Source organism: Pleurodeles waltl, chromosome 5, assembly GCF_031143425.1.
Source record: "Pleurodeles waltl isolate 20211129_DDA chromosome 5, aPleWal1.hap1.20221129, whole genome shotgun sequence".
NCBI lineage: Eukaryota > Metazoa > Chordata > Amphibia > Caudata > Salamandridae > Pleurodeles > Pleurodeles waltl.
The window spans coordinates 1532690263-1532704545 of NC_090444.1; the positions used below are offsets into that span (position 1 = coordinate 1532690263).

Genomic DNA, 14283 nt, shown 5'->3' on the forward strand with positions numbered 1-14283 from the left:
AGACGGTATCGTCGAATTACTTAGGTAACATTTTGGGGGATCAAATATTGGTGGTTCAGATGATTATTAGACTTCTACTCTTGCAGTATCAGCTATGATTTTATGATTTAATAAAGCCCCAGATGTGCAATAGCATTTTAGTGGAAAGGGGTTGTCTAAACATAATGGAAGGTTTATCTATATAACCTATGTTTGACACATGCACTCCAGTATATTTTTCAAAGATGGATCACAAGAAATGAACAAAAACACAATTGTAGCATCATATAGTTATGTCTAAGGGTGGGAAAAAAATTCTGCTCTGCGGTTATCGCAGAGTTTTGCCCACTCTGGGCTCTTCTTGGAGCATGGATTCCCAGCAAAACTCGGCCAACCACTGTGTGGTGTTATTTCACGTGTGCAGCTCACCAATGTTAAGTTGGCAAGGGAGAATTTGTGTCCCTTATTGCAATTTTTAGGTGCTTGAATTCCCCCCATTAAGATTTCTCAGCGTGGATGTTCATGGCAGATTGTGACCGTTCACAGTGAGAAAGCTGCCACTAGAGCAGAAAATCTTCTTAAACGGCAGAAAGAGGCAGCATGCTCTGAGGCGCGGCATGGTGCAGTTCGCACTGACTTTACAGAGAAGAACAAGCTCCTGGTTGTAAAACTCAACATGAGCAGCACAACATGCGCAAACTCCGTCTGCTCAAAGAAGTCAGTGGAAGCTTGTGGATTTTTATGTAACTCCATGTAATTCCACACCTAATTATTCCTAGAAAATCTAAATCCCATGGAATTTAGATTTATTCTATCCTTGTGTAGTTCCTTAATGCACACTTTTTTCTCTACATCAATCAATAAATCAATGATAGATAAAGATCTGCCCCTTTCTGATATCATTTTAGATTTCTAGGGCAGAGCACGTATCTTCTCTGGAGAAATAATCCAAATATTTGTAAAGTTAAGCAAATCTAGAGCTCGATGGCGAGTAAAGCTGCTACAGAATCCACGCAGGGTGTACTGAGAAAGTACCATGTATGGAGCAATCTTTGACATCGAGGAGCAAATGTGAGATGCAGTGATATTTTCCATGCAGGCATAATAAGCAGAGAATAGGAAGGTTAATGCAGTCAATTACTGTGAGTATGAAAGAACGCTCATGTAATGTAGAAGGTGTGACATGCTTCTTTTCCCCTAGTGCCCAGTTCAGCATGTTCATAATTGGGCCCAATTCACAAAGGTAAATTTACAAGTTTGAGTCAGTTTCATATTCAGAAACTGCATTTGAATAGTAAGTTTATGAGTTTGGAAACTCTGCAGTCAGCGGTAGAACTCAATACATAAAAAGATAAGCCTATCCTATCTTTTTATGTGCAAAGTTCTCTGCCCAGACTGTGGTGTCTCTGCATTAGTGAAATTACTATTCAAATGCAATTTTGTGTATAAGAAAAAACATAAATATACACAAATGTGTAAGTTTTCTTTGTGAATAAGGCCCTTAATGTCAGCTGTTGGTTAAAAGTCCATTTGCAAATCCAACCTTAAGTAAATTAACAAAGTCTCGATTAGCGGTGCCATCCTTTTGCTTGAGACGCACATTAAAACTGCCATAAAGTGTTTTTTCGATTGTTTGTTCAAAGAAATGGTCATGGAACTATGGGCCTTATGTAGAGTTTGGCGAACGGGTTACTCTGTCACAAACATGATGGATATCCTGTCCACCATATCACGATCTCCACAGGCTATACTTGGATCATAATACAGTTGACGGGATATCCCTCAACCAAACTCTAAATAAAGCCCCTACATGTCTTAGTCTAGTGGGATGGAAGAATAGATTTCTGGGAGCAACATGTTTATTAGACAAAATTATTTTACAGAAAATTGATGTACAGCGTAGTGCATGTATTAGTAAGAGGACCAATGGGGATGTTATAATGCGGTATAATGGTTCAATCAATCAATCAAATATAAGTGTGGTTTTGCACCCCAAGGCGTATCCTGGCGCGGAGGGTTATCATTGAGGAATGATAGCCTCTTATCGAAGAGCCATGTCTTCAGATCCAAAACATGGTGGAGAGGTAGGAGAAGGAGCACCCACTGTAGCGACTGCTGCGCACCTGCAAGATTTGAGTGAGGTTACCCCTCCCTCTCTTGCTGCTGTCTATGAAGATGTAAAATGACGCTTGCTATGCATTCTCTGAGGAGCCATGGCAAGTTTGAGTTCAGCCAGATCTCAGAACTCTGTTTACAGATTTGTAGCTCTTACTATTCATAACATCCATGATGCTCATTTGACCACATCTGCTCCCAAATTAAACTTTCTTCCATCTAGACACACAAGTCCCTTCATTAATCAGCCTTAAACATTATAGAAGTGTAATCAACCTATAGTCTCAGATTTCACTCTTTCAGAGTGTCCTTGCCACCTAATATCAGTAAACATGTAAATTCCCTTTGTAACGCACCTGCTGCTTAGTAAGTTGCCACAACAAGGACAGAACTTTGAGATGCACTGGGGTCTTCCTGATACTCTTGTTATTTATGCCATGTCATAGCTTCTTGTCCCAGATCTGGGTAGGATTATTTTTCTGTGGCTTTTCTGTATCTTCTTTGGTATTATGCTTGCATTGCAGCTACCTTAAACATAATATCTCTGTAGTCTGCATTCACATCATTGCCACTATGGTTTCATGTCTGCTTTTTCTTGCTTTCCTGGTTGTATTTACTGGTTCTAGTCAGGTCTAAAGCTCATTTTGAGGCAAGGAACAGGGAGTTCCATATGTGACCAAAATGTTCAAAACACTTCACATGCTGCCCGCTCAATACTGCATCACTTTTGTATGGCCTCTAAAACTAAAAGATCAGAACTAATAGAAGTCTGGAGATTGTGGAGATTGTGGAGACTGGACATGTGGCAGCTTGCCTGTCAGAGACCATAGGCTAGCACTTCTGGGACAAACTGTTTCGCGTTCAAAGAAGGGTAGTCAAAGTCAACACGACAAGGGATTTGCTCAGTAGACATGTTAAACTGCAGTGGCTTTGGGGCGTTTTTTGGCCTCCAATACATGTAAACTCATGACCAGGCTCTAAATTCCCACACCTCTGTTGTAGTTCTCCACGTTTCTAGCCCCTTGCATGTAGGTTCCTCATTAATTTTTACCTTTAGCTTATTCCTAATCTTTTCACACTTCCTTCTTTAGTTGCAGTACCTCAAGTATTAGGGTTTACCTGAGTTCCATGCCGGTATACTGGTGGGTTTTAGAGCTTCTTCAAGCGTACATTTGCCCTGAGATTGATGAGTCATTCCATCACACTTCTTAGTTTTCTCAAACCCTTAAACTCTTGCTTGTGGGTGTGTACAGTTTCTGTTGCTGTATCCTGACATCACTCTACCGGACGAGGCGATGCCTGTACGACTACTGAGATGGGCTACTCTGTTGTACTTTCTCAACCCCTTTCCCTGTTTGCCCCATACTTCAACAGTGGAGGATTGTCATTTCTCTTCAAACAGGAATAATAAGATGAACAAAGCTATTGAGGGGTCCACTTTGTTATTTTGTACGTTTGATTACTTTCCTCAACAGTGAACTTAATATAGGAATGACAGTTTAAATCATTTGGGTTAATAAGAGCTTCAACAACTCCTTGAACATTATCTTCTGAGCACACCCATTGCATACTAAGGATTCTGAAGTCTGCCACTCTGATCAGGTTCTCCAAATGTTCCTGTCTGATTTTAATAATGTGTTTTAATGCAGAGGAACAACATTCCTATATTCTCAATCGCTTTTCAGTGCCCGTGGTAGGGTCCCAGTTTTCATTAATTTTTACATGTGCTCTCACCCCTATTCTACAATTCCGTCCACTCTTGTGTCTAGCCCCTCCCACATTTTTCTTGCTGTCTCTCTCTCTCTCTCTTTCTTTCTCCACCACTCCCTCTAACTTTGTTTAGAGTATGTAAAGTAAAGCCACCAAAGGCTTATCCTCCTTTTTTTATCCGACCTCCTTGAGCTCTAAAGTGACACCTTAATCTTCAAACTTTTCAGCTGTATATTAACCAGAGTTGGGCACTCTTCAGAAACACATGCTTATGTCCTTTTACTGTTAAGCCAGTCTAAGGGAAATTCAAATTAGCTCACTTTTCATTGCCACTGTCACTCAGGATAAGCCAACTCTTTGTGCACAGGAAGGGGTGCGATGCTGCTTAGGTAGCCACAGTATTAATTACCAACCGTTGTCATCTTGCTGAATACCTCTTTACATATTCATGACTACAATCTGACATGGATATTTCATTTTTCACAACACTCCCTAGAGACAAATATTAATGGAAATGTGTAAATCTGAGTAACTACTACTCACCACAAACTCTGCTCATGTCGAGGATTATATCTTCGAATACTGTAGGGAAATATTATAATATGTTACATTCAAACCGAAACCGAATAACTGACATGCTTAAATAAAGATTTCACAAGAAAGTTAAGCAATGCCAAAAGTAACTACTACTAGGTTTGTCGCTATATATTGAAAGTGCAGTTCATCATGTTTCTACATTTGCTCTATTCAGCAGTCCACACACACGCATGTTCATGTTTAAAAAATATGCTTCAAAGAATTACATGCATGCATTAAAATGTTATCGCGGAGGCTAGATAGCACCATACATCTGGTTATTTTGTACCTTTGCCAGCAATTTCAAGAGTAGAAACATCTTGCCCTCTGTCATCCTTCAATGTTGCCTTATAAACACCTTGATCCTTCTTCGATAGCTAGAGAAACAAAGCATTATAAAGATGCGTTAGGGGAATTATATTTAAGGTGACACTTTGACTGTGTGCTCTAGTCTTAATAAATCTATGCAAAACTGAGATGAAGTCAATGTTGTTCAACATAATGTGACAACAATGACACAGATTGCTGAACCCAGACAAAAGCGTTTATCTCTTTCAATCCTGCTTTAAAAGCAGGATTACTCCAGTGAGAGCCTGAATATTTATTTATCTTGTGTTTCTCTTCCTGCAACATACTTCAATCACTTTAATATGGCTACAATCACTTGACTCTACTCAGAGATGGCCCTTAGAGATGACCTTGCTCAACCAAATCATTTTTGCTCTGTTCCTTTACATTTTTGCAGTCTTTGGCATTATCAGTTACCTTGCAATATTGGGGCTTTGACTTCTTTAAACAATTACTGGTTAAACATTGTATTGATTCTCATCCTGTCTTACAGTTGCTGCTTCTTCCTCTCCTGAACCTCTTTAAGTGATCACAGGAAAAGTATTATATTGAATTTATTCCTATCTTTATAGCTGCCGCTTCTCACTCTCCTGGTAATTCTCATATCACTAATCCCCCGACCCCTGGTTATACTCCAGTGTTCTAACTATGGCATTTCCTAGTTCCCCCTTCACTCCTTACAAATGTGACATCTTCTCCTCTTTTGCATTTTCGTATCATTTTTATATTGATGACATCCAGATTGTTCCTTTCTCGGGGTCTTGCCATTTTGTATATATAGAATCAATAGAATCTCTGATGCTACTGCGATTAGAATGTTGGTAGACTCTGCACTCATTAAGGTTTACTTCTTCAGAAACCAAAATCATTTACTTCTCTACATCTCTTGATCCCACTAACATTACCACCTCATCATTTTTCCCTGAACACTACACAGATCTCACCTTCAAGTAAAAACCTTAAAATAAAACTGAAATGCGTGAAGAATAATTGATTTCCTCCTCCACCGTCAGTAGAGGACATTGGCCGAGTCTCATATCACTGCTCTAACGATGAGTGTGGTAAATAGTTTGCACAACAGTATTGAGGCTAATGCTGGATGTCTATGGTTGACTTTTAACTGGGGCCTTTTTCTCCCAGTAAAAATGATGTAATTTGTTTACCTTTATTTGCAATTTGCAACATGCTAACCTGAATGGTAATTAGTGTTACCCTTTCTTTTTTTACATGGGCAAATATCACTGAAATGTTATAAAAGTAGCTTGGAGCAAAGGCCTACTATCATACCCCTCTTTATGGTCCTCCTCTACCATCATTGTCATGAATAAAGTTTCTCAAAGGGTACCAGAAGCACAGTGCTTACCATCATACACCCCTAGCACACTAGACACAATTGTAAGAAATTGGGTTACTTGTTGGAGGGGCGGAACCCTTCTCAACCAGCAACCACAATTCTTCTCAGGGTGAAGTCACAAGCAAACATTGAATTAACCCATGCTAAACCCCTGGGTAGCTTTGCACCGAAAAGTGTGTAAAGTATTTTTGTAACACCTAAAACAGTATCATAGTAAAAACAGACCACTAAAGGATCCCACACTAGTTAATAAAAATAGAATAGTTTTTAATAAATAAAACAAGAACAAAAGAACAAAAATACTAACAGTACAACCAGAGATATGCACATTTAACAACTTCAGTAAAAATAGTACCAAAAAGCACAAAGCACCAGTGGTGCCTATCTGTTGCTACTGTGCACGTGCTGGCCACAGGGACCCAGTTTGGCATGCGGAACTATTCTGGTTTGTAGAGTGTTACTATGATCTGTGTTGAAGAAGCATCACGTAGCTGAAACAATGCGTGGCTTCAAAGGTGCAGTGACGTTGCAATGCGAGGTCCTGCGTCATTGTCTAGGATCCCATCAATGAGGACTTGTGATGTGAAGTACGGCATCAAGGATGTGTTGAGCAGTTGAGGTGATGCGTCAGTACCGAGGAACTGTGAGGCTGCAATGCAGAGTCTGGTGTCAGTGTCGTCAAAGCTACCATCAACCAGAGAGGCGAGGGTCTGAGACGAGGATGCATCATGCAGTGGCATTTCCAAAGAGGCTGTGGAGGCGATGAGGGTCTTTGCAACATGTACAATCAGAGTAGCATCAGTGATGTGTCAGTTCTGCTCAGGGTTGCACAATGCAGCAGAGGAGATGCCTCAGTTCCACTGGATCCACAGATACTGGCAGAGTACCTTAGGGCCACTTTCAAAAGTCCAGTCCTGGGGTGGCACCATTTGGCAGGATTGACTCACAGATGGAAGAATCCAGGTGCTGGATTCATGGTTGTTGGAGCCTTGTGTCCCTGAAGCTGTAGTGAGGAGGCCAGCTAAAAAGCCCTTGGAGTCACTCTGGGGTCCTGGGTTCAACACATGTAGGTCCAGTCCTTCGCACTCAGGCAAATGGCCAACAGGCAGTAGGTCAGCACATCAAGGCAGCAGTCCAGAAAGGCAGTACTCCAACAGGGCAGCACTCTAGCAGAGTAGCAGCAGTTCTTCAGCAGCACAGCAGTCCTTCTTTCTGGCAGAGTATCCACAGGTCTAGAAGTGTACTGAAGAGTTGGTGTCTGAAATCCAATATTCATAGCTAGTACCCAATCTCCCATCCTGCCATTAATTGCCCATCCAGACAGGCCTACAGTCTCTATTGTGTGTGGCTTTTTAGGAGGAATACAGAAAGCCCAACTGTCATCTACACCCAGTCATGAGTGACAGGGATAGGCTACGGGCATTAAATGGCTAAGGCAGGAAAAGTGGAATTTTCAAAGTTACAATTTAAGGTCGGACTCTACCATAAAGGAGGATTTTTCATTACAGTACTAAAGACACCAAACATGGACTGATTACCTGCTCCCATTTGGAAATTACAGTTTATTAAATGTAATAGGGAATTCCAATGTTATCCTATTGTGAGAGGTCGTTTTTTACTATCAGGATATGTACTTCTAATACAAGTACGTGTCCAAATGTTTGAATACACCTCACCCTGCCCTCTGGGATGCCCAGGGCTTAATCTAAGTGTGGCTTATATGTAGTTAAAAGTAAGGTTTGGGCCTGGAAAAAGGTTTGTTTTGTCATGTCGAAATGGTAATTAGAAACTGAGCACACAAAACTTAAATGGCAGGCCTGAGAAATGTTTAAAGGGCTACTTTAGTGGGTGGCACCAATACTGGCCTTTGGCTGCAGGCCCACTTATAGCATTTAGTTTACTGACCCTGAGTACATGTAGTACCACTTTACAAGGGATTTATAAGTAAAATAAATATGCCGATTGGGGATAACCCAAAGTTACAATTTTTTAAGGAGTGAGCACATGCCTTTAGCACTGGTTAGCAGTGGTAAAATGCACAGATTTCTAAGGTCAGCCAAAACGAGATAAGCAAAAATGGAGGAGGAAGGCAAAAAGTTTGGGTGAAGATCATCCAAAGGCTGACTGGTCTAACAACAACTTAACATGTGAGGCCGTCAACAACAGCAATGCCTTTCACTACACATGATGCGCAAAGTGAGTGATGCTTGATACCTTTGTCACTCAACACACGAAGAAGGAAGAAGGACAAGAAGGACAACATTCTGCTTTTTGGCAGCTACCTATTTACAACAATTTGTTGCATATTAGTGCTGCCCATAACCATTATTAGTTTTTAGCGTGCATTCATTCTTGGTTTTGTTTTGTATGCTTTTCGTAAACAACATAGCCTTCTTTATGGGACTGTAGTATTTTTTGTAAAGCAGATAAGTCATGCTTTTTTCTGCAGGGATGAGTATGATACTCAATTATTTGTAGCCATAGCTTATGTGAGGGAAAGCATAGTTAGTCCCATAATTATAAAAAACTAGTTATGTTTTTTTTTGTAATGACTGCCTGGCAAAATTGGGTGGATATAGGCAGGGCTTCTTGAGATTCTGATTTATGTAGTGTAGTTTTTTATGTTATTGTAGTTATATTTGTTAGAGCAAGTCATTCACTTGATGCAGCAGCAACATTTATTTTTATGAATGGGTGGTATTCTACAAGATAGACGGTGTTTGGTTGAAAGGGTACTGGTTTATACAGTGGCTTATGGGAGAGTGTTAATTTGACATAAGTAACACTCAGCCAGGTGTTTTTGTCATGCTAGATTTTGCTGCATTTGAGTGCAAAATGAAGTCAGTAATAATTTAACACATTCATGTGCTTACCTTCACCCAGGTGAATGTTTCATTGTAGTACAGTAACACGATGATGACATTGAAAAATAGGTAGTTTAATTAACAATAGGTGTTTCCAGTTATAGGTTAGGAGAACACCTCTCTTGTTGTATCCATCTGCAATATCCATTACCTGTTTTAGCTTGTCCCTTATCAGATCTTACAGTAATGGAGTAGATCTTGTACTTTTCTACATAAAATCTTCACATACACAGAACCAACTCACTTGATAAAAATATATTGACATTTACAAATGATTCCAATACATTGAACTCAAATAGAAACTTCAAAAGTGCAAATTCAAAGCATACAACAGATTTTCAATGTTTGGACAGGAATTCCCCCTCCGTGGTATATGGACATTTAACCCTGCTTTGAGTGCCTGAATATGTATGCAGCTGGTGTCCTCACTTTTATTTTTTGTCTCTGGTGCCACATTTCTGCTGCATCGCCAGAGGCCTAGGCCTGTTCTTGGCAATACAAGGGCTATCCAAAACAAGTTGTTACAATATTCTATAACTAAAATATATGTTCTATTTTTTTATTTTAACATCAATTTATATTAATTTATATTTTTAATTGTTTTAAATGATTTGTTTTAACATGTAACATTATTACCTATAATGTTTTATTTTAAGTCCTTTCTTACATTATTTTCCATGGCAGGGTGCTAGAGTACTAGTGGTTGGCCATGTCTAGTGGGCCTAATTTACAAAAGTAGCTTGCACTTTTGTGTAATTTACAGATTTGACTCAGTTTACTACTATCTGATATTCACAAACTCCGAGTGTATATTCAGTAAAAACAGTGTAAGTTACATGTCCCCACCAGCTGTGTATTGTTATTGACTTACTCTTGTGTGGATGGGTGACATCCTTCTGTGAACCCCTCCCTAACTCTCCCTAAAGCCCTCTTACTCCTTCCTATTCCCATCCATTTTTGTAGTAAGCCTGCTCCTATTTTTGAGCCATTCTCCTGTGTCCCTCCCACATTTACTACAAAACCTAAACGTGCATGGGCAGAGACTCTGTAGTTTTAACTGAGAACTTAGCGCACATAAATGTAGATAATGCCGAGGCGTAAACTCTACACATGTAAGTAGGTGTAATTTTACTTTTCCTAAAAAAGCAGCTCCATAGAAATCGCTGTTTAGGAGATGCAAAATGATATGTTTCAAAATACAGATTTCCGATTAGTGATTCCTAAAAAAAAGCAGGCAACACTATTTGGAAATCAAAATTAAGAAATCCCATGCCATTTGTTACAATGGGCCGGTTTTGCTTTTCCAAAGTAGTGATTTCCTATTAGGAAATTGCTATTTTGGTAATGCAAAACCAAGGCAGAAAAGGCCCCCGTGATGCACCCCAAAAATAATGGTGCACAGGAGGAGCACTCATATGCCGCAGGGGCATGTGTGTGCTCCATTGCACTTTAAAAAAACATCTTCGGGTGTTTTTTAAAAAATTGCACATGGTTACTATTGACGTGGAGTCAATGGTAATTGCATTTCCTAAATGCCCAATTCATGTTTAGGAAATGCTGTGTACATTTGAATAGGAATCGTAAATAGGTAATCCATATTTGTGACTTCCTTTTTCAAGGATCACAAATTGCGATTTTAACTATGTAAAATTTCTGATTCCCTAAAGTGCTTTGTACATCTTAAAAGCCCATTTAGCATTTCTTATTCACCAGAAATACCTAATCAGACCGTTAAGAAATGCTAAATGGTTTTGAACATTTGGCCCTCAGTTTGTGAACAACACTTTGTAGTACGTTTTGCATTACTACAAAATGTAAGACAAATTGCAGTTGTGAATTAGGTCTATAATTTGTGAATTTTTTTTTTTTGAAAAGTGTAAACTTAATCAAAAGTGTGGGTTAGCTTTGTGAATCAGGCCCTATATGCTGTCGAAAGAATAGAGTGAACAACCTCAGTTCTTGAGAGCTGATGCTTGCAATTGTAAAGCAAGCAATTACTCTTCTCTCATCCCCGCCCACATTACTTCCTTTAGGCTTTGACATGTATGCGTAGTCTCAAATAATTCTTTAATCCAAATATAACTACAATTTGAAGTTTAGGTATTTTCCATTTGTAAGGAAATGCCTCCTTGGCATGGTTGCCCCCTGACTTTTTGCCTTTGCTGATGCTATGTTTACAATTGAAAGTGTGCTGAGGCCTGCTAACCAGGCCCCAGCACCAGTGTTCTTTCCCTAACCTGTACTTTTGTATCCACAATTGGCAGACCCTGGCATCCAGATAAGTCCCTTGTAACTGGTACTTCTAGTACCAAGGGCCCTGATGCCAAGGAAGGTCTCTAAGGGCTGCAGCATGTCTTATGCCACCCTGGAGACCTCTCACTCAGCACAGACACACTGCTTGCCAGCTTGTGTGTGCTAGTGAGGACAAAACGAGTAAGTCGACATGGCACTCCCCTCAGGGTGCCATGCCAGCCTCTCACTGCCTATGCAGTATAGGTAAGACACCCCTCTAGCAGGCCTTACAGCCCTAAGGCAGGGTGCACTATACCATAGGTGAGGGTACCAGTGCATGAGCATGGTACCCCTACAGTGTCTAAACAAAACCTTAGACATTGTAAGTGCAGGGTAGCCATAAGAGTATATGGTCTGGGAGTCTGTCAAACACGAACTCCACAGCACCATAATGGCTACACTGAAAACTGGGAAGTTTGGTATCAAACTTCTCAGCACAATAAATGCACACTGATGCCAGTGTACATTTTATTGTAAAATACACCACAGAGGGCACCTTAGAGGTGCCCCCTGAAACTTAACCGACTGTCTGTGTAGGCTGACTAGTTCCAGCAGCCTGCCACACCAGAGACATGTTGCTGGCCCCATGGGGAGAGTGCCTTTGTCACTCTGAGGCCAGTAACAAAGCCTGCACTGGGTGGAGATGCTAACACCTCCCCCAGGCAGGAGCTGTGACACCTGGCGGTGAGCCTCAAAGGCTCACCCCTTTGTCACAGCCCAGCAGGGCACTCCAGCTTAGTGGAGTTGCCCGCCCCCTCCGGCCACGGCCCCCACTTTTGGCGGCAAGGCTGGAGGGAACAAAGAAAGCAACAAGGAGGAGTCACTGGCCAGTCAGGACAGCCCCTAAGGTGTCCTGAGCTGAGGTGACTCTGACTTTTAGAAATCCTCCATCTTGCAGATGGAGGATTCCCCCAATAGGGTTAGGATTGTGACCCCCTCCCCTTGGGAGGGGGCACAAAGAGGGTGTACCCACCCTCAGGGCTAGTAGCCATTGGCTACTAACCCCCCAGACCTAAACACGCCCTTAAATTTAGTATTTAAGGGCTACCCTGAACCCTAGAAAATTAGATTCCTGTAACTACAAGAAGAAGGACTGCCTAGCTGAAAACCCCTGCAGAGGAAGACCAGAAGACGACAACTGCCTTGGCTCCAGAAACTCACCGGCCTGTCTCCTGCCTTCCAAAGATCCTGCTCCAGCGACGCCTTCCAAAGGGACCAGCGACCTCGACATCCTCTGAGGACTGCCCCTGCTTCGAAAAGACAAGAAACTCCTGAGGACAGCGGACCTGCTCCAAGAAAAGCTGCAACTTTGTTTCCAGCAGCTTTTAAAGAACCCTGCAAACTCCCCGCAAGAAGCGTGAGACTTGCAACACTGCACCCGGCAACCCCGACTCGGCTGGTGGCGATCCAACACCTCAGGAGGGACCCCAGGACTACTCTAAGACTGTGAGTACAAAAACCTGTCCCCCCTGAGCCCCCACAGCGCCGCCTGCAGAGGGAATCCCGAGGCTTCCCCTGACCGCGACTCTTTGAATCCTAAGTCCCGACACCTGGGAGAGACCCTGCACCCGCAGCCCCCAGGACCTGAAGGACCGGACTTTCACTGGAGGAGTGACCCCCAGGAGTCCCTCTCCCTTGCCCAAGTGGAGGTTTCCCCGAGGAACCCCCCCCTTGCCTGCCTGCAGCGCTGAAGAGATCCCTAGATCTCCCATTGACTTCCATTACAAACCCGACGCTTGTTTCTACACTGCACCCGGCCGCCGCCGCGCTGCTGAGGGTGAAATTTCTGTGTGGGCTTGTGTCCCCCCCGGTGCCCTACAAAACCCCCCTGGTCTGCCCTCCGAAGACGCGGGTACTTACCTGCAAGCAGACCGGAACCGGGGCACCCCCTTCTCTCCATTCTAGCCTATGCGTTTTGGGCACCACTTTGAACTCTGCACCTGACCGGCCCTGAGCTGCTGGTGTGGTGACTTTGGGGTTGCTCTGAACCCCCAACGGTGGGCTACCTTGGACCAAGAACTGAACCCTGTAAGTGTCTTACTTACCTGGTAAAACTAACAAAAACTTACCTCCCCTAGGAACTGTGAAAATTGCACTGTGTCCACTTTTAAAACAGCTATTTGTCAATAACTTGAAAAGTATACATGCAATTTTTATGATTTAAAGTTCCTAAAGTACTTACCTGCAATACCTTTCAAATGAGATATTACATGTAGAATTTGAACCTGTGGTTCTTAAAATAAACTAAGAAAAGATAGTTTTCTATACAAAAACCTATTGGCTGGATTTGTCTCTGAGTGTGTGTACCTCATTTATTGTCTATGTGTATGTACAACAAATGCTTAACACTACTCCTTGGATAAGCCTACTGCTCGACCACACTACCACAAAATAGAGCATTAGTATTATCTATTTTTACCACTATTTTACCTCTAAGGGGAACCCTTGGACTCTGTGCATGCTATTCCTTACTTTGAAATAGCACATACAGAGCCAACTTCCTACATTGGTGGATCAGCGGTGGGGTACAAGACTTTGCATTTGCTGGACTACTCAGCCAATACCTGATCACACGACAAATTCCAAAATTGTCATTAGAAATTCATTTTTGCAATTTGAAAGTTTTCTAAATTCTTAAAAGTCCTGCTAGGGCCTTGTGTGTTAAGTCCCTGTTTAGCATTGTCTTTTTAGAGTTTAAAAGTTTGTTAAAAGTTTGAATTAGATTCTAGAAACAGTTTTAGATTCTTAAAAAAGTATTCCAACTCTTAGCAGAATAATGTCTGATACAGAGATGCAGGTGGTGGAACTCGACACCACACCTTACCTCCATCTTAAGATGAGGGAGCTAAGGTCTCTCTGTAATATCAAAAAAATAACCATTGGCTCCAGACCTACCAAAATTCAGCTCCAGGAGCTGTTGGCAGAGTTTGAAAAAGCCAACCCCTCTGATGATGACATCACAGAGGAAGAAATTAGTGACTTGGAGGCCAATGTCCCTCCTCCAGTCCTAAATAGGGAGAACAGGACCCCTCAAGTCCTGTCTCC

The 14283-nt window shown here is 41.8% G+C and overlaps 1 protein-coding gene across 1 annotated transcript in view; it reads right to left on the reverse strand.

The window, feature by feature from the left end:
* The window catches only part of MYOM2 (myomesin 2), a 571331-nt gene that overhangs the window by 140305 nt on the left and 416743 nt on the right, over window positions 1-14283 (reverse strand). Inside the window, exons 30-31 of the mRNA XM_069235814.1 lie at window positions 4670-4757; window positions 4348-4386 (exon numbers count right to left, since the gene is read on the reverse strand). Coding sequence (XP_069091915.1) covers window positions 4348-4386; window positions 4670-4757 — 127 coding nt within the window. The remainder of the gene's footprint in view (window positions 1-4347; window positions 4387-4669; window positions 4758-14283) is intronic.